General features: G+C 37.3%; 1 protein-coding gene across 1 annotated transcript in view; it reads right to left on the reverse strand.

Moving 5' to 3' along the window:
• Positions 1-1,020: 1,020 nt before the first annotated feature.
• MSH2 (mutS homolog 2) overlaps positions 1,021-23,812 on the reverse strand; it is a 54,834-nt gene continuing 32,042 nt past the window's right edge. The window contains exons 8-16 of the mRNA XM_086744859.1: positions 22,279-22,388; positions 16,556-16,679; positions 15,374-15,524; positions 12,300-12,397; positions 10,558-10,803; positions 8,795-8,999; positions 8,343-8,590; positions 4,833-5,005; positions 1,021-2,372 (exon numbers count right to left, since the gene is read on the reverse strand). Coding sequence (XP_086600985.1) covers positions 2,202-2,372; positions 4,833-5,005; positions 8,343-8,590; positions 8,795-8,999; positions 10,558-10,803; positions 12,300-12,397; positions 15,374-15,524; positions 16,556-16,679; positions 22,279-22,388 — 1,526 coding nt within the window. The 3' untranslated portion in view covers positions 1,021-2,201. The remainder of the gene's footprint in view (positions 2,373-4,832; positions 5,006-8,342; positions 8,591-8,794; positions 9,000-10,557; positions 10,804-12,299; positions 12,398-15,373; positions 15,525-16,555; positions 16,680-22,278; positions 22,389-23,812) is intronic.

Here is a 23,812-nt window from a genome sequence, read left to right on the forward strand (position 1 = left end):
AGTGCAGTGTAGAAGAGAAAACAGTTGAAAAGATGAGTCTTAAAATCCCATGAACTTGCACATTTCTTCCTTGTGAATGTTGAAAGGCATGAGAAAAAAAGAATTATTTTTTGTTGTTCAGGTGCAGAACTCCCTTTTTGTGGCGCAGAGGAGAAGGTGCTGCCCGGGGCTGGTCCAGTCAGGGTACCTCATCACGCCCAAGTACTGCTTTCACCCTTGGGGAGCAGCAAATCTGGTTACGCAGGAGCAGCTCTAGCTCTATCAGCTCCATCTAAATCAGCCTCCAACTGCAATATAAAAATAAAAGCAGCCTTTCCTCAGCATACTCCAGACACGCTGTACTAATGCACCATGTCCAGAGTGGAAAGAATGGATACTTAAAGAATAAAAACAAGAGGCACTGAACGAAACTAGGAATCAGGTTCAAAGCAAAGAAGAACCAATCCTTCTCGCAAGTGGCAGCTCAGTGAGGAACTCCTGGGCTAAAAGTGCTGCAGGTACTGAAGGTTCACACAGGATCAAGGGGAAAACCGAGACGTTCCTGGAAGAGAAAACCACTGACAGTTTTACGCCTGTTCCCATGGTTAGGGACAGGAAATCAAGTGAAGGGCACCTTTGATCAGACCACAGATATCTCAGCCTATGTAGGAAGAGGCCATAAGTACCAGCCACTCCAGTCCTTTACAAGAACTGCCTGTTTCTAGCAACAGATAAAGCAGTTTGATCCAATACAAATTACGTGCCATTGCAGTATTTGATCCTCTAAACTGATCCTCGTTGTCTGTTATGTGTAATTCTGTATTTTTGAATAGCTTGTGCTTGAACCAATTGAATTTGCAAAAACAGCTATATTTTTCATCACTTTATGTAACAGATCTTTCCCTTCACACACTTTCCCAGACACAGCTACTGAATACATGTATTGACTGTGCTGTTTGTAAATGCAAGTCTATTTTTGTCTTTGTAACTAGAATGCATTCTAATTTAAAGACCAAAAAGGTGTTATGCAGAACCCAAACCTCTCAAACAAGCCTTTATTTTCTTCCGTTGAGAAGCATATCTAGTACATCAAAGTTTTAGTCTAAGTACAAACAAATGTATCCGACAGCAAGTTGAACAACACACCTCTTTTATGACTATTGTTGGAATGTTTAAATGCAGACCACTGCAACACATTAATCCCTGACGCAGAGCTACAGCACAGCTTTGACAGCAGCGCTGCTGTCCCCAGCACACACCCACTGATGCAATCTCTGAACACAGCAAGGGTTTGCATGGCATCTTCCGCATTATTTTATTCCTATAATCTCACACAATAAACACCTTTTCTTATTAATCTTCCAAGACTGACAGTTTTAAATATAGGCAAAGTGTTCTAGAGCTACAATTTAAAATGCTAAATTTCAAGGAGAATATAAACTTGTATCTGCAAGCTTTGAAAATGCCTCAGTGCAGGAAGTACATTAGAAAAAAAATCAATGCATTCTCTCTCCAAAGACAGACCTCATAAATTATGACCAACTCAGAAGTTCCAGTTAAACTGTAACTTCACCCCAGCCTCTGCCTACATTACAAAACCACCCAAAATATGCAAAAGTTATCACCACTCAGGCATGAAGAGCAGGCCTGCAGTATTTTTAACTCAAGCATCACTATCCACACAGCAAACAAAAAAAATCCACCCCCCTCCACCCAAGCTCCACACAGATACACATGCAAAAATTTTATGACAAATCACTTAGATGCTTTTTTTCTAATGGAGTGCTAATATAGCGTTCCTAAAACTTTGCTGAATGAATTAATGTAACTGCATCACACAAAAAAGAATCATGGTATAAAGACAAAGATTTCGTGTATGTGCTGTTGCTTTTCAAGGCTGTGGTAGTCATATGCCATCTCTCAGTCATATACCATACCTCTCTGGTAAAATATTACACGTTTTGTTTGTACAGTCAATAATTCTCTCAATACTAAAAAAGCATTTTATTGAAAACTTCTAAAAGGACACAATGATCACAACTAAAGCAGAAATCTGGCACAGAATGTGCTCAGAATTTTTTACAAAATAATTACAATCCAAGAAAAAAATGCCTACATAAATCAGTACAAGCATCACAAAGTACAAAAGCTACAAGACAAGAAAATAATAGTTCTTGAAATGTAAAACATGCTTCAAGAGCTGTATCCTGTTCTCACACCTTTCATGATGTAACTTTCGTTCGGGAAATAATTTCATTCACAAAACTGTTGTTCTTTGCCAACACATCATTTCTCAGCTGTTTCAGCTTGATTTTGATGTCATCTTCTGACATATCTGTCAGGGGCAATGCTTTCACTTGACAAAGAAAATCCTCAATTATCTTTTCACCTTCCTGAAATAGAGGGCGGAGAAGAAAAAGAAAACAGAAAGGATGTTTAGATTGCAAGCAGGATTTTTTCAAATTCCCCAAAGATTCAAAGTATTATTCATCACCAGAAAGTTTCTGCAGGCAAAACACATGGTTATTTTTGCACTTGCTATCATATTTCTCAACACCAGAACAATTCAGTTATACTGGTATCAGGAGTTCTTTCCCTTTTCAACCCATGAGTAAAAAGCATCAGTTGATGAGCAGAAATACAATATTTAACATTGAGACCTCCTATATGTGTTCCCCATTTAGTTCCAGTGTGCAAGCACATTAGGTGAAGATAGCTTGCAATAATAGCATCAGAGTGGCCATATTACCCAAAGGAGTGACTTTTTGGAGGAACTGTAAATCAAAACCAATGTTTCAATATGCTAAAGGAAAGAACAAACTGTAACCAAGCAACTGGAGAGTGGCCGTCACCAAGGAGAACAGATGATAATTAAGCTTCATGCATATGCTTTTACACAAACAGGCAAAGTGGAACTTCTAAACAATGTGAATTGAATAGCAAGAGCAAACATTTCAATGAATAGTACTCAGGAACCCTGTATTAGAAACAATTTACCTAGAGTACAGAATTTTGTCTGGTCCTCTGCATTTTGCATTTTAGAACTCTACTACAAAGCTTTCTTAGTTTTATTTTATCATTTAGGACTAATGCAGTGTGCTTTCAGTGCAGAACTCTCCAAAGGACTTAGAAATGTAACAGCACGCTCTCCCCTCTAAACATGATATTAAGGAAGGCAGACAAATTGCCTGAGACATCTAAAGCTATGCCATTCTATTGCCTAGAGAATTTGCAAAATATTATGTTACTGAAGTATCAAAAAATAAAACACGATGCTGTATTTGTCAAAAGTGTTTGCCATAACAATTTAATTTACACCAACTTAAGACCACACAGCCAGATGCAACTAATCTGAAAAATACTGATCTAGTTGGAGATGTCCCTGCTCCTTGCAGGGGGGTTGGACTAGATGACCTTTGAAGGTCCCTTTCAACCCAAACCATTCTATGATTCTATGACAGCTAGCAAGCTGACAAAGGAAAGGTAATAGTGGAGCAGTTGATGTAGCTGGAAGGGGAACCTCCTGGCACTAAAAGGGAGGACAAACCAGAGATCATTCATCCACAACATCAGATCCACTTACTGACCCAGGAACAAATGCAGTAGACCTCTGAAACTGAAAATAAAGTAACAGGTAACAGCCTCTGCCTAGAGCAAAGGCTTTTTAAATTTAGAAAGTGCTTTGGATATGGACTAACACTTCAAGGCTTCCATATAGTGGAGTATTACCAAGATTGCCACTGATGTATAGGAGGAGGTAAATGAGTTACAAGGTTGTGAAGTTTCAACCCAGCTGCTGGGACACAGAACTAAGATGTGTACACAGATTTATGTGCATGCAGCAAGGAAGACCTGACTATTATCAAAAAACAATGCAAGTCATAAGACAGCACTTGGATTTCTGAGGAGGCTGCAGTGGATGTCACTGTAAGGACTCTTAATCCAGCATTAAGACGACAGAGGCTATTCTGAAAAAGCTTCCTGCAAGATACTATTTTCCTTTACACTACCTGTTAAGGAAGCTTCTTTTAAGAGAAAGTGAATGGAGAAAAAACAGTTCATTCAAATGGCTTTACACAGTTGTATTATACAGTGTAGACATGATCAGATCTATGCTCACGTGGGTTTCTTCAACTTCTACTTGAAGCCTGTGCAAAGCCAAGAATATTTTCCTTCTCAGTTGAACAGAGTGCCAAGCTAAAATTCTCATGTGTGAAATGGGAAGAACTTTACGACATCTGTAAACCAGACACTCCAGGTCCAAAATGCCATGCCCCTCAATATGACCAGCTTGTGAGAAATCTTAGCACTGATGAGACATGGAAGAGCACAAAGGAGCAAGCCCTCAAAAAAACAGGAGCAGAACCAGATGCAACCCACCTGCAGAGCCAAGAACAAGCTAAACAACAATTAATAAAAAAGCTATAACCTAAGTGCCAAGAAACATTGCATACAAACTAAGTAGCCAACAGAAGTGATGAACACAAAATTCTGGCTTGGTTCATAGTGTAAAGAAAATCCCACAGGACAGCTAGAGACACGGTCCCTTATATGACGCCAGTTCTATGCCAACCATACTAACTGCTGATCATTATTCTTTAAGAAAAATTCTCATGACTAAGTTTTTAGATAAAGTTCTTGCCTATGTTAACTTGAAATTAATCTAAACCAAAACCCACTATCCTTGAACATCTCTTCAACTCCTAACGAACTTCACAGCTGAAACATTCTATTAAGGAAAAATGAGATAATAGTTAATTATCCTCAAGCTCTGCAGGAATCTGAATGCTAGAACTATTTTGCTTGGGCTATTCCAGATAACCAAATTTTGAAAAGCCTTCCTGTTAGCAAACCTCTCTTTCTCTGTAGAATTTCTTGGCTGGTGGTTCTCCTTCAGATTCCTTGGACTTGCCAATGTTTTGAAACTCCTCCAGCTCCAGTGCTTTCTCTCTTGCACTTTCTATCACATGTTTTGGGAAAGCCGCCAACTCTGCTACATGGATTCCAAAACTCTGATCACAAACACCTGGGTACAGAGAAAAACAACCAGTAAAGAATTCTCAATAGATAATACAGCTACACAGACATTATATGAACAAACCTGTAATAGTTCTCTGTTTTGAAGAATTGGTTTGGTTCTCTCAACATTTTCTGATTTACCTTTTGGACTATGCACGATAACACAGATGAAAGAATATGCTCTTATTTAATTAAGCTCTCTCAGAGCACTAACTGCAGAGCTCCAAAAGTGCTTCAGGAAGAAAGGGAAAACTCTTCAGGCAGAAAGAATTTTCCTCTAGTACTTGAACGAAATTGAATATTGTTTTTTATTTAAATACTTCAGTTCAGTCTGCAGAATACAGTAATTTGTGCCACTTATTTAGATTATATATACCTCTCTCACATTTTTTCCTCTATTTATATGATACATATACATATGTGGATGTGTGTGTATATGTATATAGAAATATTTTTTAAATGTTGCATTCTCAATCATCATCCTCCTTTGCATCAGCACCACATAACTCCTTAGTCTCCAGGCACAGTCTTTCATTATGCCAACTTTACACTTACTTCAATTAATACACTGTTTATAACATTTGGTTGAGAAAGAAAAATTATTACAATTGCTCAAAATATGTCAATTATACACAGTTACATAAAATAATTTTCACTTCAGTATCAAAAGCCCTCTGATACAATCTGTCAACTCCATTCATTTACATTACCGTAATTCTGATTGGCCACCCACAAATATGACTATATCCTTTTAATTCTGGTCTCCAGCAAGGAGTTATGATTAAATGAATTATACATGTAAAATGATACTTAAACAAGCATCTATCAACTACTGGGTACTGAAGAATAGGTAAATTTAGCATTTAATTTTTTTCTGTTTTATTAACATTGTAATTTTTCAGGTTTCTTAAGGAAATTAATAGTTTTAAGCAGTTTTAATTAGTTTTCTTGATTTTATATTAAAAACACACACCTTCCCAGAAAAAAAAGCTAGCTCAGGTGTCTGTTGAGAGAATCCTGAGCAGAGGCCAAGAGAAGAGTATTTTGTCTCCTCTTCCAGCGATTCTGTCACGCTCTTGAAGCATGAAGCATGAAGATAGGGATGAAAATACTGTATAAAAGTTCCCTGTCATGCATTTCATTTCATCAATGTACGCTTGCAGCAATTTATGACTACACTTGTCTTCAGTTCCCATGCCATACTAAGTTGTATTTTAAGCACTGATTTGAGCAAGACACTCAGACGGTTCTGAACTTCGCTTGATGCAAGGACATCAACATGCACTGGAGAAGATGGGAAATGGAAAACTACAGAAGAACCATAGACACCACTTCTCCACTGGAACAGGCTGGGTACCAGGGCCACAGCACTTTGGACGCAGAAGTAAAGCTTGGACATTGCCTAGGAAAAGTGCATGAACTTTGCCTAGGAGAACAGAGGCAACTGCTAAGGAATAAAGCTCTCAAAAGCCAAGGACACAGAGTTAAGAGAAACAAGACTGTGGCAGCTGGGGATTTTCTGACCAGCTCTAAGAAGATTGTCAGTAAAGCCACAGGAGAGCAGTACTTGCTTTGATTCCTCTTGTTCAGAGCGATCTCCTAGTTTTATAGAAATGTACCCGGAAGCTAACTGCAAGTCTATAGCCATAGGGGAAGACAAAATTAGAAGCAGTTATACAAGTAATGAAAGGGCATGAAATGAAGTAATTTCATGGATTTAAAACCAGAAGAAATGAGTAAGAAATAGTAAATTAGTGACATCATAAGAGTAAAACCAGCATGGTACCATCTGAGTGAGGCTGAAAGTAGGATATAATAAAAATACATTTACCAATTAACTGAAGACACTTAATAGCATGGTGATAGCCTGTATTATAAATGATCTTTAAAAGCATAATAGTAAAATTTAATAATTGGACAGCATATTAAATTCATTTCAGAACGATGTATGCTGGAAGGAATGAACTAAAAAGCCCTAAATCAGATAAAGAAATTAGGAAATACTGGAGAGAGTTCCAAGATAACACATACTGAATATGCGCTAATCATGAAAAGTAGAGTTGTTAGGAGGAACTAGGCAAGCAAAAGCAAGTATTTGGTATTGTGTCAGAATTACAAAAGAGTTTTAAAAATGAGGAATGAAGTTCAGTAATTGTACCTGTAAGATTAAATCCTAAACTAAAAAGATATAAACATCAGTCTTCAGGACTTGAGATAGGAGACAAGGACTAGCTCCGTAGCCTTAACAAGGATACTGAGTAATTGTCTCAGTAAAGATAATAGCCTAACTCCTCAAATAGTTATTCCTTATTTAAGACAAAACCACTCCATAAGGTAAATTGTTGATTTGATCCAGTATAGCCACAGTGTTTCACAGTAACCAACCATGTTCTATCCATCTGGATGTCATCTAACTCATTCCTTCATTGTGGAACTCAGAAGAAGATAATTAAGAGGTACTTTAAAGTAGAAAATATAGCATAATAGTACTCTCCTGACATTTTGAAATCAAACTCTTAGGCAACTTGACTGAAATGCTCTTATGGGAATAACAAAAATCATTGTAGAGTTTACAACTAAATTAGAATGCTATAAATGACTGCACCTTGCAAGCCACAGTTATACAGCCCTGCTTTATCTAGCATAAATACAGGCTCCTGCTGAAGGGAGCAAGAACAAATGATTAGGGATACAGAGGAGGAACCACTTATTGTGGTTAACAGATGAAATGAAATTTATGCCCAATTAAAGACTGTCTAATTTAATACCAAAAAGGAATAACTGGATCCACTAAAGGATTTTAATTAAATACATCTGATTTATCTTACAGTAACAAAACAACAGGCTACATGTTTGACTATGATGCCATTTACTAAAAAAAAAAAAAAACCATAAGATTTTTCCTATATCAAACTACTGCATAAATCAGGCAACATCTTTCTTCAAAGACTACACCTTATTACAATGAAATAGATGTTATTAAAAACTGTCAGCACATAAAAGTTGTACTCATTTCTTTTAAAAGGACAGTTTAAGGAACATAAGTCTTTTCTATCAGCAGGTTAAAATGGCTGATTTACGAAAATAGAAAATACACTTTTGAAACCCTTCTCTCTGCTCTTTAAAAAACAAAAAGGGACTGACCTCAAAAGCACTGACCTGAGTGGCAGAAATAACTCATGAACAACATCACCAACTGTGTTCACATATGGACAGAGCTCCTGCCATACACACTCTCTATGGACAGAGAAGAATATGTCCACTATAAACCCCTAGCCTGGAGTATGACATGAAATTTTTAAAACGTTTTTTTCCATTAAGATTTCTTCCTCTCACAATCTTACCTTCCTTAACACGATAAAGCATCGTCAGCGTGTCATCACTGGTCAAAGCAGTAACATGTAGGTTATTTACTGTTGGCACTTGGTCAGCAAGAGCTGTCAGTTCATGAAAGTGTGTAGCAAACATACAGAAAGCACAGATTTTGCTAGCAATGTATTCTGAAATAGCCCATGCTAAGCCAAAGCCATCATAAGTAGAAGTTCCTCTTCCCAGTTCATCAATGATTATCAAGGAGTTTTCAGATGCTGTCCTAAAAACACAAGAACATTTTATAACATTTGAGAACAGCATGAACTCTGGATATTGGAGTACAAGTTATGTTGCAGAGGCATAGCATAAAAGAAGCAAAAGACCTTTCCTAATTACATAAAAGGAAATCTTAAATGCATCTTTCTTAGAGCACCTCCTTTCCCATCAACCCCAAGCAACAAAATCAAATAAGCACAGGACTTACCTAAGGATTGAAGCCGTTTCTAACATTTCAGCCATGAAAGTAGACACTCCTTTCAGCTGACTGTCTCCAGCTCCCACTCGAGCCAGGATACAATCCACAATGGTTATTTCTGCAGAGTCACAAGGTACAAAACACCCAATTTGGGCCATAAGAACAATCACCCCTGTCTGTCGGATGTATGTTGATTTTCCTCCCATGTTAGGGCCTAAAGAAGAAATTTTGCAAATGAATTAAAAAAACCATCATCTTTTACAATTTAACAATTCTTTTAAAGGAGAACAGGCTCTAAACTAAAACAAAGAATGTTTAAACTGATTACTCTCTTGCCAGGAAAGAGTAGCAGACTTGTTTACCAGGTGCAACAAGTAGCTCCACTATTAATAAGGCTTGCTTGTATGTCTTACTGAATGCTGCTTTTTCAAAAGAAAGGTGATCAGAGAGCGTCAGGGGCATCATAAGTTTTGTGACTTTTCAGAAGTATAAGCAGTCATCAAAAACACATGTTCATACCTAAAACTAATAAGCCTTAAATTACAAGTCATCAGTATTGCTCCTAAGAATGAAAATAATTTGCTTTCAACTCAAACAACAATTACAATTTGTCTGTAAAAATGAAATAGCTTAGTTACAGCTTAGGTACAAGCTAACGGGTAATTTAAATTACAATCTAAAGGGATTCTGAATTAGCAAAACCAGATATTAAGAAGTTAATTTTAACTGAAGTACAAATGAAATAAAAAGTATTTTCCAGAAAATGCATCATTAAAATCAATTTTATGCTTTTGCTAACCACAAAAATAAGTGTGGTGCCATGTATGTATTCAGATTTTTAGTTTTTCTTTTTGATTATATTAGGAGTGTTCATTAATCATTCTCTAATTTCAGATCTTTGCTACTCAGAATGTATGTCAAGTACATCTGGATGGAAATTAAAAGTCAATTAAATGTATAAACACTAAAAATGTTTTCCTGTGTAGTAAAATTATCTTAATTACACCAGAGAGTAAGGGGGAAAAAATGGGTACAGTCATTAGAACATGTTTTGCATTTAAAATCAACTGTAATACTAAACAAAGAAAACATTAACAAAGAGGCTGCTTAAAACCTTGCCTACAGAAGGTGCCTATGCGGCTACAGTACAATTGATGCCTAGTGGAATTTTGCAAATCACTTAAGCAGGTTCAGGTTCTCCAGCTGCTGAGGTTGCCTGGCTTGTGGAGTTACATTCACTAAGGGAAAGAATACATATATTAAGGAAGGACTAACTTCTTATTTCCTAGTGTCCTAGCAGCCTCCCTCTTCTTCCCAAATGACTATTTCTATATTAGTGATCTCCTTCTCCAAACAGTGTACTGTAACTACAATCATAACAACTAATTCCATGACCATTAGTTTGGAAGACGAAAAATACGTCTGTATGTGCATAAGCATGTACAATATCCACTATCAAAGGAAACATTTCACAAGAACATTGTGGACACTTTTTTTTTTTTAATATAAGAAACAACAATAGCTTACAAATATCCTCCCTTCTTTTCCAGAGCTAAATCTTATCCCCCATACAGAAAGATGAATAACTTGCTAGCTGCTCACCCTTTGTTGATTAGAGAAATTGTTTTGACAGAGTTTTATTGGGTTGCTGGTTTGTTTACTGGTCTTGGGTTTTCTTGTTTTTTTTTTTTTTTTTAAATACAGTATTATTGGAAACATTTGAGACATTTAAAACATAAATAACAAACGAAAAAGAGAACAGAAGCTTTTACCAGTAATAATGTGGAACATCTGCTTGCCCTTCTCAAACGTAACATCATTGGGGATGAAGGCCACCTCATCTTGCACTTCAATGCAAGGATGTCTGGCAGCTTTCAGCACAATCCTTCCTTGTCCCTTTTCCAGAATGACAGGACGGACATACGGCACTGGTGCTCCGTTTGACACATGAGCAAAACTTACAATTGCATCTAACTGAGCTATCACATCATTCATCGTCTGTATTGGTTCTGCATAACCTGTTTTTTATTAGAGAGATACACAAATTCAACACAGTCAGAATTTTTTTTTGTTCTTGCTGAAAAGATATCCTAAAGCTTATATTGAGCCCATAAAACTAATTCATCTGCATGAAAAGTCAATTTTGTTCAAGACAGCAGTCACTTTCTGTGAGAGTCTAAGATGTAATCCTAAAGTTTCCATGCTCTGACTACAAAGGGGACTTCTATTCAGACTAAGAAAAGGAGGAGGTAAGGCCAAGATGATTGTTTTGCCTTAACACTAAACAACAAGAAACAGCTTATCTTAGTACAGAATAGCAAATGCTCACAATGGCAAGATGGTTGGAAATCCAGTAAGTTTCTTTCCTCAATAATACACTGCATTTTGATGCTCATGTAAGCAAAGACAACAGAGACACAGCAACCACTTCTGTTTATATGAAGATGGTATGGACAGGTCTGTAAGATACAGTCCCTGTGACACCAGGCAACTAGACTAGATGGCCCAGGATCCCCAGTACCAGTTTTTAAGTTTTGGTGTTTGGATTTTTTTTTCCGTGAGAGGGAAGAGGGACGGGAGTCTACAAAAGTAAACCATCTAACACCATATACAAACCTTAGTATGCTACACACAAAAACCACCATTTGAAAATTACCAAGACACAAAAAAGAATATCTAATAAGCTACCGATTTTGCAATGTACTGGCAAATTCCTTATCATAACAGGTCAAAGCTTATGAAGATTTCCACTGTAACTTAATACACACTCAAATACATTAACACATCAACTTAAGAAGTGCTTTTTAATCTTTAATACATTTATCCTTAGCGTAATATTAATTAGTGCTTTCATTTTCCACTTCTCTCTTTCAAAGAACTAAGATTTGTTCTGCTGGAACTAGTGCCTTCGGGAGAGGTAATACTTAACAGAATCCTCCAGCCCAAATTCCCTGATGTCTCTTCTCCTTTTAGTGAAGGACAGTAAAGAATGCCCTGTAAGTAAGCAATCTTGGAGCAAAATATATGGAGATCAATTAGGAAAAAAATATTTTTTTTTATTGTACCATATAAGTGATATCTTATACAATAACTTGATCTTATATTGCATACCAGCATTCTTTCTTCACCATCCTTCAGAGATTTCAGGTCCCACTCCCCTAGTTCTCTGTTGTGCTCTACCTCTTCTGCCTTCTACTTCATCTGCTATTTGGGTGGGGATGTCTGCAGTCAAGGAGGTAGGTGAAGGACAGATGTGGCCTTGATGGGCCTTTTTTTGTCCCTTTTATGGGTTTAGCATTTGCATACACTCCCCATCACTGCACATTTGCAGCAATGCCAGGAAAAGGTCTGACCATAGAAGGCAACATATTTCAAACTGTCAACGGCTGTTTAAAAGTCAAACCTCAGTTTTCACACTAATTCTTTGGGGAACATGACAGTTCTTCTCCACAGAAAGACCTACAAATAACCCAGGATTTCAGACTGCAATACACACCAACATTGACATATTCACCTGAAGCAATGTTAATGATTTCCTTAACAATTGCATCCTGAGCCTCTTCATACTCTTCTCTGTTCTTTATATATTCATCATTGACAGAGCTCAGTTTGCTGTGAACAAAACCACAATATTTAGAAGCTGTGATGTTCAGCAGTCTTCACTGCTACAATGTCAAACTTCTGGCCTCCTCATCTATGAGTCAATATCAGCTGTCCCCACCTGTTTTAACAGCAAGGTTCAGCGCAAGGACCACAAAACAATTAATCCACAATTAATCCACACCAGGATATCAGTAAGATTAATTCCAAGTTGAAGATCACCCACAAGGGCCAAACCAGCAATTCTAGCATCTCTGAACCCAGCATTCTTTAAAATCTTACAGTAGTTGTTTGTTGTAGACACACTATGTCATAAGGACTTGCTCTTAAAGCTGAATTTCTGGCCATTTTGCAACAAGATGTGGCATGTTAGAGAACTGGTAGAGGAGAATTGCTGCTAAGCAACTGTGTAATAGTCCTCCAACAGGCTTATCAGAGCTGAAGGCATTGACCTCTTTCATTTAGAAAAAACCTCAGTGAACTACAGTCACTAAGAACAGGTTCTAGTCTTCAAAATAAGGTAAGCTGAAACCAAGAGAGAGTTTACACAAGCATTTATTCTTCGAAGCTCACCTCCAAACATGGAGCAGAGTCTGCAGGACTGAATATGAAACACACCCAAGTAGTGCACCCAAACTATAAGGAGAAGTCAGCCTTGTGCTTCTAGTACTGTCTACAGAACCAACTCTAAGTTAACTAAGCACAGAGAAGTCTGTTTTATTAGTGACCCATGGGCTCCTTCCCTAAAGGAAAGTAATAGATAACACTTATAGTAGAGGTTCTAAGTACCATTTTCTCAGTTACAGAAAAGCCTAACTTCACCATTACGTTTAGATTCACAACCTATCTAGAACAAAAAAAAAGCTGTTTTAAACTTCAGGGATGTTTTGAAAAAATATCCTCTAAGTAAATGTTAAAATAAAATTCAATTAAGCTTTACACTTTGTTCATTCAAGTAAATTGGTGCAAAATACACCAACATATTGGTTGGCGTGAACCAACATGTTTGTCTTCCTTTTCAAAGCATAGAATTTATTAGTTATGAAAGTGAGTTATTAACAAAAACAGTCACTATTAGTAATAGCACTGGCTTGAAACAAACCTTGCCCTGCAGGCAGTGCTCCTCATACATGTCTGTCAATCAAGATCTCTCTCAAACTCACTTCTCTGATGCTAACTCCAGCAGGAACTGTTATACCTAAAGCAATAGCAGCACGGTTTGTCTGAAACAGACTGCATGATATATTAATCTCTGCTATTTTTACTCTTCCGTATATAATACATGTAAGAGACTTAAAGACTAGTTTTCTCCTGGACCTGCCACTTGTCAGGAGGTTGAAGTCCAGTTAGTGGCTGACTCTTAGCAGCATTTCTCAGGATTGATACTGGGGCTGATACTATTTATGCCGTAACCTGAATGATGGGACTGAATGCACACCCTAATGCACCCTCAGCAAGGTTGTGAACAATACCACATTAAGGAGACCTGTCAGCATGCTGGAGGACAGGGCTGCCATTCATTGTGATATCTGCAGACTAGAGAAATATGTGGACAAGAATTTCAACACAGGCAGATGCAAAGTCCTGCACCTCAGATGAAATAACTTCACACAACAGTACAGGCTGGGGTCCAAATGGCTGTGAAACAGCTATTCATAAAAGAGTTGGGGGACCCAGTGGACAAAAAGCGGAACATGAGCCAGCAGCATGCCCCTGAAGCACAGAAGGCCGAGCATGTATTGGCTGCACTAGCAAGAGTGTAGCCAGCATGTCAAAGGAAGTGATTCTTCCCTTCTTTCAGCACTTGTTAGAGACCCCGTCTGCAGTGCTGTCTCGAGTTTTGTCTTCCCAGTGTAAGAGAGACATCGAACCTGGAGCAGATGGCCACCACAAAGATCTGGAGCTGGAGCACATGGCATAGAAGGACAGGCTGAGAGAATATGAAGTCAGCCTGGAGTGGAGAGGCACAGATTCTTCTTGGAGGTGCATGGCAAAATAATTAAATACTAAAAACCTAAGCTTCTGCAAGGAAACTTCTCATTAGATTTGATTAGGAACGTTTTCACAAAGACTGGTTCAGCACTGGAACTTTCTGCCCCACCAGGCTGTGAAGGATGCTTAGAGGATGGGCACCTGGGTAAGGCCTTGAGCTTACTCATCTACCTTTGAGACAGGATGTAATTTCCAAGGTGACTCTGCTTTGAGTGAGGGGTTAGACCAATTAACCTCAAGAGATGGCCTTCAACCTAAGTTACTACCTGATTCTGCATACGCCACTTTCTACTTTGTTTGCTCTGTATAAAAACAATGAAGTACAGAAAGAGAGATACCTGATGATTGAGGTAGCCCTTGCTCTTCTAAAATGCTCTAGAAGAGCTGAAAATTCCACAAAAGGTACAGAATTTTGCATGGCTGACCTGTGACAGAACTGCTGTCCAGACACAGAAATACTGAAACGGCATCAATGCAATTAGCTTGAATATTGACAAATTTAAATACCTTAATCTATAGAGCCACAGAATGGAAATCCAATACATAGGACCAACAGAAATTACAGTGTAATTTGGAACAATTAAAAAAAAAAGTAATCAACTGCTGCATGCCATATTTGGTGATAAACATAAACAGCTCTTTTCCTATTTAATAGCTCTTTTCCTATTTCAGCTTGTGAAAATGTCTGTATAAACACTCATGGTGAATTCAATTGTGCTACTAGGTGCAGCTAAAACAGAGAAATTAGCCTAAGTCAAAGGACCAAAAATAACTAACAGTTGGCAAAGTAAATGAGGAATGCAGCTTTTAACAGAAATTGTATGACTACTCCTCCCCTCATGCCAGTCTGGCTCAATATCTCAAATCTGTGAGCCAATTAAAAAGGTGAAAATGCAACCATTCAAGATGTAGGGAAACAAGTTTATCAGCATAAAGAAAGGAACAATTTTGTTTCTTTCACAACAGGTTTGAAAAACTACCAAGATGATCTCATACCTGTTAGTAAATTTCACACCATTCTTCTGTGTATCAACTATTCCATATTTTGAATTGTTACGGAGAACTTTTTCCTCCTTGCAAGTTATTCGAAAGTGATGTCCAAACTGTGAATTGGTCTCCAGTTTGATACTTTTGCCAGCTTCCAAACCTTTTGGATGAAAAGAAAGAAAAAAGAAAACCACTGTATTATAAAAAATCCCGCAGCTTGTGCTACTTCTGCTCACTAATCCCCAGTTTGTGTGATGCAGCCTCTCTCAGATACGCTCTCAGTATACTTGCTTTGTTTCTGTACAGGTATGAGAAATACCCAGACCTAACAGAAGTTTACTGATTCATTCTTTGCTCTTACTTTGATATGCTCTCAAACTGCATATTCAAATCAGGTTCACTATTATTGTATTCCTACATATTCTCCAGAAATGTGAAAAATGTTCATAGCACACTGCAAGGACATTCTTGTAGTCTTGTGATTCTTTTACTAATACATGCTTCCACTGGTGAGATTTCTCATTCCACCTCTACAGAATCTTGTCTTTCCTTCTTTTCATCCAGGTATCTTGTTTACACTAAAAAAATAAAGACTAAAAAAATACATAAGGCCTTAAAGGTGTAACCTAAAATAACTATGGTGTTGCCAGTTTACCTTGCCATATTTACATTAAAAATTGACTTTTTTTAAAGTTGCTCTTTGAATGCCCGATTCATCAGCTACATATGGATCTTCTTCCGTAGGATGATCAATTCTTTAAATGTCTCATTTGCTTACACATTACATTTTGCAAAGAGCTTAAAAAGAAAACTAGCATGTCCTGAATGGATACTCAGGAGAATTTCCTGGGGCGGGGTGGGGGGAGTTTCAATGCATGTCCTCAAAGGATGTAAAACAGAACTAGGCTTAGCCAAGAGTTAGATGAGTTACATCCACAAAATGAATCCTGCAGTATCTTGCAACATACGTGACAATTTCTGAAATATTCTGGAATGTCATCCTTAAAAACAAAAGGCCAAGTTACAAACCAAAAATCACTCAGTTTTCAACAGATTCTACTGTGACAACTAAAGTCATTCCAAACTACTAATAAAATAATACAAACATCCCTTAACTCCTCTATACAAGTTCTCATCAGTTGATCTCAAAGCATTTTACAAAGAAGAATAAAAGGTAGTTTCATACTCTACCTAGTTCTTTGGCTGCAGTCTTTAAAAAGGATTGCATTTTTTCTTCCAGTTCATTCATCTTCTCTCTTAATTCTGTCAAATTTGGATCAAAAGAAGCCTTGACAAGAAATTCATGATTCTCTACCTAGGGAAAAAAAACAAGAAAAAATTCAGACGATTATAAGCAGTAAAAAAAAGAATCAACTCTCTGATCATACACGGTAAAATGAATTTACTTAATCATTTATACAATTTATTTTTAATATAAATAATTTTGTAATGCAATGCTGTTTGTGACAATTCGTGTCTGATACAACTACAAAACAAATACGTTTTCTCAAATATTTGTTTTCTCAAATAATATACTTATAAAAGCAAAATATGGCAATGTAACAGACTCCTTTACTTTGAAAGGGATTTATCTGCACATTTATTTGCATACAAATAAACTAGTAGGCAGGAAAAAAATGGAAGTCAGAGGAAATGAAATGGTTATGTACCTAATCTATATGCTAGCTTGGACTTGCGTAGCTAATCAAGACAGAGTGTAAAAGGATGGGGCATTTCAAAACAAGAAGTCTTTCGAAATAGAAGTTTCTGAAACAGTAATTCCTGGCCAAAGCACACTTAAGAGGTTACAGAAGGAGTCTACATAATATCACCAAAAATCCTACCCAATATCAACTCTATTATTTCGAGTTGAAAAGCATACACATTTCCTTCCAAGCTAAACATTTTCAGAAGTACAGATGAAGTAAGCTGTATTTAATATTTTTCCTCTCTCTTCCCCATGCTTTCACTGCCAGGTGTGTGTTTCTGATGACCTTACAAGTCTCAAGTTTAATTTGCAAGTACAACTTGTAACTGCTAAATAAAAGAAACCAAAGTTTTAATATACAAGCTTTTACAATCAACAAAATATTAGCACTATTGTCCAATATGGAAACTAAGCACCAGCTTCATATTAGCAATATATTTAATCTAATTAAGTTTAAAAAAACCAACAAACCAAAACAACACTTTCATGAACCTTCCTCTAGCTGTGAATTATCTGCAAAGTTGTACACAAAGTAGCTGCAAATACTTTGCAAAACACACCAGAAGATGGTGTTTTACACACAATTTCACTTTTACCCACAAGCATATGTTAGCAAGAGGAGGAAGGAGAAGGGGAAAGGGAGGTTCACAGTTACTTTACTCCTTCCCAGACAATAAAAGTGTCACTCCAGAAAGCACTGAGCAACAGGAACTATAACTGCAAGAACCACTACATATATCTTGTTCTGCTACGCACAAAAAGCATTTCAGATCTTCAGTGCATCACAACGATCATAAAAGCATCAGACTGAAGACTCCCAGGTTTGGCAGCAACTTGGAACAAAGACCCGGGAACGCAATCTGGAGATGAAAGCCACAGGGCTTATACGTTTCAAATCTGGAACGGGGGAACAAGTAAATTATCATGAAGAAACCACATAACATACTGTATGTTCAAAGGATGGTTACTTTATTCTGAAAATTATCTTCTCACAACAGGTAATTTGATCTTCCACAGAAGTTGCATCATGAAAAACTGAACCACTGGTGCTTATTTTCTCTGTGCAATTACCAGCACTGCAAGGCACTACAAAGCCTGACACTTTGGTTCCTGTTGTGCTGTGTACAAACACACTGCAGTAGCAAACTTCTCCAATGGCTTAACCAGGACATGGACTCCACAAAACAATGGATTATGAGATTTTAGAGGACCATCTTGAAACTCAGAGGCATTAAGAAAGGGGTATGAACAAATTCATTCCCTGTTAGGTCCCTGTTGATAGGCCTGCTCCTCCCGTTCCCTTAATAATTTTGCTAAAAGAACAGCAACAAACACTTATGACAGAGTACAGAGCAGAAAAGACCATTCCTGGCTTTGCAGATCCTGGATCTGAAACAGAACCTGCAAAGACTGGGGTGAAAACAGGAACCCTTGTCGCAGCCAGCTTCATGAGACAACCGAGGTTGACAGTTAAGTGGAAAGTAATGTTGTTTCACAGCTTCAAAGAACTATTTGAAGCCTGGAATAAACTCACAGAAATCTCATAAACTCAGGAGAGGGAAGGTAACATTCCCAAGGACCCACAGCACTCCGGCAGCCCCAGCAGGGCACCCAGACTGGCTGTTGGCTCCTGCCTTCACCCAGGCTGCCATGTCAGAGAGGCTGATCAGAACCAAAGTCATGTCCTGCACTTCCACCCTTCAGGGCCTCCTCACTGCAGACAAGCTTTAGTTTCACTGCAAGCACCATAGGTGGCTAGAGCTTATAATGCAAAAAAAAGTTATGTTACTGCCTCACCCACCACTCAGTCTTGCGGTCATGGAGATGGAGTTAGTTTTCATGTGCTTGTTGCTAACTCCATTACAGCTCCAACAGACCCGTCATGACAAATAAACCCAGAGGCTGCTAGTGTGAAAGAAATAAATCCTAAACTGCTGAAAAGTTTCGGGACAGGAGCATTGAGGTAAAATTACTTCAGCTTCAGTTTACATTAATAGTCTGAGTTAGGGACTGTAGCAGTTCAAGAACCAGTTCACAGCAGACTAGGCATTCCAGCCCAGTGGCTTTTCCAGGTGTAGACACCAAGTCTTTAGGACATCTAGCAGCCTATATCCCATTACCTCAGCCTGAAAATCTGAATTTTAAAATGTGTAATATCCAGGTTTGAAGACAGCTTCTAATAAATGCACTACCCACTCCAACTATTATAGGGCAGCTCCTTCTTCATTCAGGCCTCGTGAAGTAACTCTTGGCAGGTGACAAATAAAACTGCTCCATCTGACTGCAGTCTCCAAGAGAAAACCAAGTGTGATCAAGTAAATTGAAAACACTTAAAAATTAAATTAGAAGTTCAGCTAAACTGCTAAGGAAGTAAAATCATTATGGTTTACTAAAAATATTAAAAACTAGTGCTACTAATTAATATATAAAAACATCAAACACCCACAACTATATCCCCCTCTAACATTTTTCTCAAGCTGTGCTCCTCCTACAGCAGCATCTCAGCTATAATTAGGTAAGCCACTGAAAGTAAACTTTTGCTTTTCTCTTCCACAGCCCCCAGTGTGAACATCACCAACAACATGGCAGGCCAAGTATTAATGGGAATGTAGTATTTGAGCTCTTGGTGCTTTTTACCTAATGAATCTACCATCAGTTACGGTCCGGTAAGGTTACCTCTCACCAGAAAAACTGACGGAAATACCAGTGAACCCAGCTCACTCTCCTCTCATCTCCTCAAAAGAAGACTAAAAATACTTATAATCATTGTGACATTTCACCGACATATTCATCACTAATACGTACTCAAGTCTAAATTACAACTCAGTACTGCATTAAACACAAATCCTAAATCTGCTTCAGAGAATAAGGAATGCAACAGACATGCAACAGATTGGTCTGAACGCTCTTGCTACCACCTTCACTCTTGATATATAACCTTTTACTGGCAAGAGTCATGCAAAGGGTTTTAATGAAAGCAAATCCCTTAATATAATATGAATAAGAAGCAGCTAGACATTCCCTTTTGTTCTACTAAATACATTGCATTTTTTTTTAGTGTAAGTTTTTTCTCAGAGCTACTCTGAAATGACTGTTCAAAGTACAAAATATTTAATGTGGTAAGTAGCAGACTAATGTCACAGCACTGACAACACTTCCGCACCTGCATATGATCACTTACATGAAACAAGACCCAAGTGAGTCACATTTCCAAGGGGTGCTCAAATGAATGAGGTGATAGCAAATAATTTGCAGGCTCTGGGACTATGCTGAGCTAGTTAGCTAATCTGAAAAACAAGTCCTTCAGTAAAGGGCTGTGCTCTTAATACTCAAACCAAAATACTATACACCAAAGTGCTAACAAACTTTGTAGTTGCCCCGACTTGAGGAGGAGGTTGGAGTAGACTGTTTTTCGAAGGCCCCTTATGAATCTGTGAAAGACAGGAATGGAAGTGACAGTTTTTCAACTTTTATTACAGACAGGTAAATGAATAATCACATCCCACACTTCCTGAACTTAGATGTTCCTTTTTATATTAGAATGGATTATCGACATAATATAGTTGCTATGACAACCTGTCCTTCAATCACACTCAGAACAGAGCTGGGTATTTTGTTTGAACTCCCTAAAAATCTAAGAGGAATTTCAAGTCAAAGTTCAAGTTTTAATATTCATACAGACAAGATTTATTCTTCTACTAAAACTAGTACTGGCTTATCTATACCCATTTTCCAGTATCTTTAAGGGGGGAAAAAAACAAATCCAACACACTGGATTCTATGGGACTCGATTAAAAATAACTGACTTGTTAGTCTCTTTAGAAGGACAACAAAACATTTCAAAAGTGGAAGCTGAAAAGTAATCTGCAGAGCTGGACTATGAAGGGTGAACGCTTAGAACAGCTGTTAGTTTTAAAGAAAACAGAGTCCCAGGGCATACAAACTGCATCAACAGATGGTCTGTAACTAGTATAAAGCTATAAATTTCTTCATTAGCATATATCACAAATTACAGCAACATGTCAATCAAACAGTCTTTCCTTAAACACTAAAATGCAGTTGATGAATGCATACACAATACAAAGAGATAAAAAGCAGTCCTTCTGCCTTTGGAGAAAAATATGCACATTCAAAATTTTAAAGCAATTGCAGTTTTCAAAAGGTCAACACCTTGCCCTTACTACCACGCCTGGCACATGGTTAGGTAGATGTCATATTTCTACCCTCAGCTGAGATTGACACTTAAGACAATCCTAAAAGCCTCCCAAGTTTTCCAAAATGATTGAAAACATCTTATTGAGAAAGGAACATTAAATATGTTTGGAACCAAGCATGTACATTTCAAAATGCATCTCACCAATTCTCTAAGCAATATAATGGGAAATAATTATGTACAAAACTCACTAAAAACCTTGGCATTGTTTCACCCAGTTAAGCAACAGTTCATGTTTTCGCCTGCGTCCTAAGCGTTCAATGTTAAACAAGACCACATCAGTCATTTATACTTGTCCCTTCTCTTTTCCACTACAGAGTTAAGGAGCAGGAATGTTCCTTCCAGCTTTCTTTGGCCCATTTTTCTTCTGAAAAATTGCCAGTTTCCCTTGCAAGCATATCCTATCATCAGTAATATTTTATAAGCAAGCGTAAATGCAAGGCTAAGATAATTGTAGTAGTTTTCTCTCCAGTGAGAAATGTCTTTACACTGGAAAGTAAAGTCAGTCTGTATACCTAGGTCAATCATTTTTCACAGAGGAAAACTGTTAGTTATGAAGACTTAATCCCACCAAACAGAACCAAGTCTAATTAACTTTACAGAAGTAAAGAAATATATAATAAACATATTCTGGCTACATTCTAGATTTGAGACATATCGCAATAACTTTGAAAATATGAAGAAGTAGAAAAGTGACAAAATAACTTCCTCACTTCTAACACTGATGATGTTTTTAAAAAATAGTTTCAGGTCCACAGCATCCATGTACCCAAATTATTTTTCCATTGGCTAGAATATCTCAGACAGTGGGTGAATACCCTCTTGATGTTCAGCTGCTATACTAATAACAGACTACATATATTCCACAGCTAAACTATCACTAACTACTTAATATAGATTATCAATTAAATTTAGTGTCTGTAGAGCAGATTGCGAAGTTCAATAAGAAACTTTAATTGCTAAGTAAACCCCCTCCCACACACCAGTCCCTACCTTATCCATGTCCAATGTTGTTTCTATCATCTCCAGAAACTTTGAGAAGTCAGAGTAGATATCATTAAGAGGTGTTATAAACACTGCCAACAACAACATCTGGTGAGCTCCTGTTAAGAACAAACAAGAAAAATTATCACTCACAAAACCCCACAACTTCACCAGGATTCACTTACCCAAGATAGACAGCACAACTATATAGCTGGATAATTTTTACTAAGATTGGTTATGGTTATTTCACTGACACATGTGTATCTTTTTCTAAAACTGGCATTCTCCAATTTATATTCTGATTAAGCTTATACCTATTCTGTCATCTTTGTTCATATCTGGTGGTATTAATTCTCTTCTTCTAGGAATAAAACTACAAACAACAGTTGGAAAGCAAACCTGCTGTCTGAACTTTACCTATTCTTGCACATAGCAAGTTGAAATGGCTTTAGTAAAAATTGTATTCTACAGTAAGTAATTTTAAAAGACAGAAAGTAGAAGTCTCATCACCACACACAGAGTTTTTAATTTTTCTTAATTCAAAATTACAAAGAATTGGGAATATTTGGTAGGTTACAATACGGACACAAACAGAAATTGTGGTGTATGTTTTTTCGTTTTGCTTTCCTTACAAAAAGACCATCCACTCTAATCAGATCCTTAGAGTCACTGATCTTTCCACCGAACAGGAAGTCATCAAAATCAAATTAGTCTTTTCCAATGTATTTTGTTAGCACGCTTACTCTGTAGCACCAAGTATAACTGCATAGCACATATTGGTTGCAAGTCCACAGAACACTGTAAGCACTGAATGCAAAATGCAGTTCACAGTTAACTTGGCATGCACAGATATTGCCACTTTTTCTGAAAGATTTATTTCCTTCAGGCCTACAAATAAGCACCTATCTAACAGACAGCTGTGAAAATGTCCTGTCAGTAAATGAATGTTCATATCTTCGCAGTCCCTGCAAGTCATGATTTAATCACATAAAGATTAACACTATTGACTATATGATTCACACAAAATGTCTCAAAAAGAATCCAATACTATGAGCATTACAGCCATTGGATTATGTGCAGAATTATGACATTTGCCTCCAATGTTGAAAGGCAAGGCTTTGCACATTAACAGAGAAATACAGAATTAAGCTCTGACTATTTCAGGGCCTCCCAATTTCTTACCAGGGTAGGGAAGAAGTCCTAATCTTTCCTAAGAAAAACTTCCATACAAATTTATAAAAGTAACACAGTGAGGATATGATTACTCAAGGGAATCTTCCTTCTCTCTCAGGACTGTAACTCAAGTACAAAGAAAAAGTTTGGGTTTTTTCCTTTTCCTCCTGTGTCTTTTTGCTTCCCCACTCCTCCAAGCTTTTAAAGTTACAGCTCTTAAGTGATTAATATCTATTAATAAAGAAAAAAAAAAATCACATGTTGTTGAAAGGTTATTGAATCTGCAAACATGGAGTCTTCTGCTGACTAAAAATCTTCAAAACTAAGAGATATCTGAAATAAAAGTACAGCTTGCTTTTTATTCCAAATT

The sequence above is a fragment of the Chlamydotis macqueenii genome, chromosome 3 (genome assembly GCF_036417535.1).
Source record: "Chlamydotis macqueenii isolate bChlMac1 chromosome 3, bChlMac1.mat, whole genome shotgun sequence".
Taxonomy (NCBI): Eukaryota; Metazoa; Chordata; class Aves; order Otidiformes; family Otididae; genus Chlamydotis; species Chlamydotis macqueenii.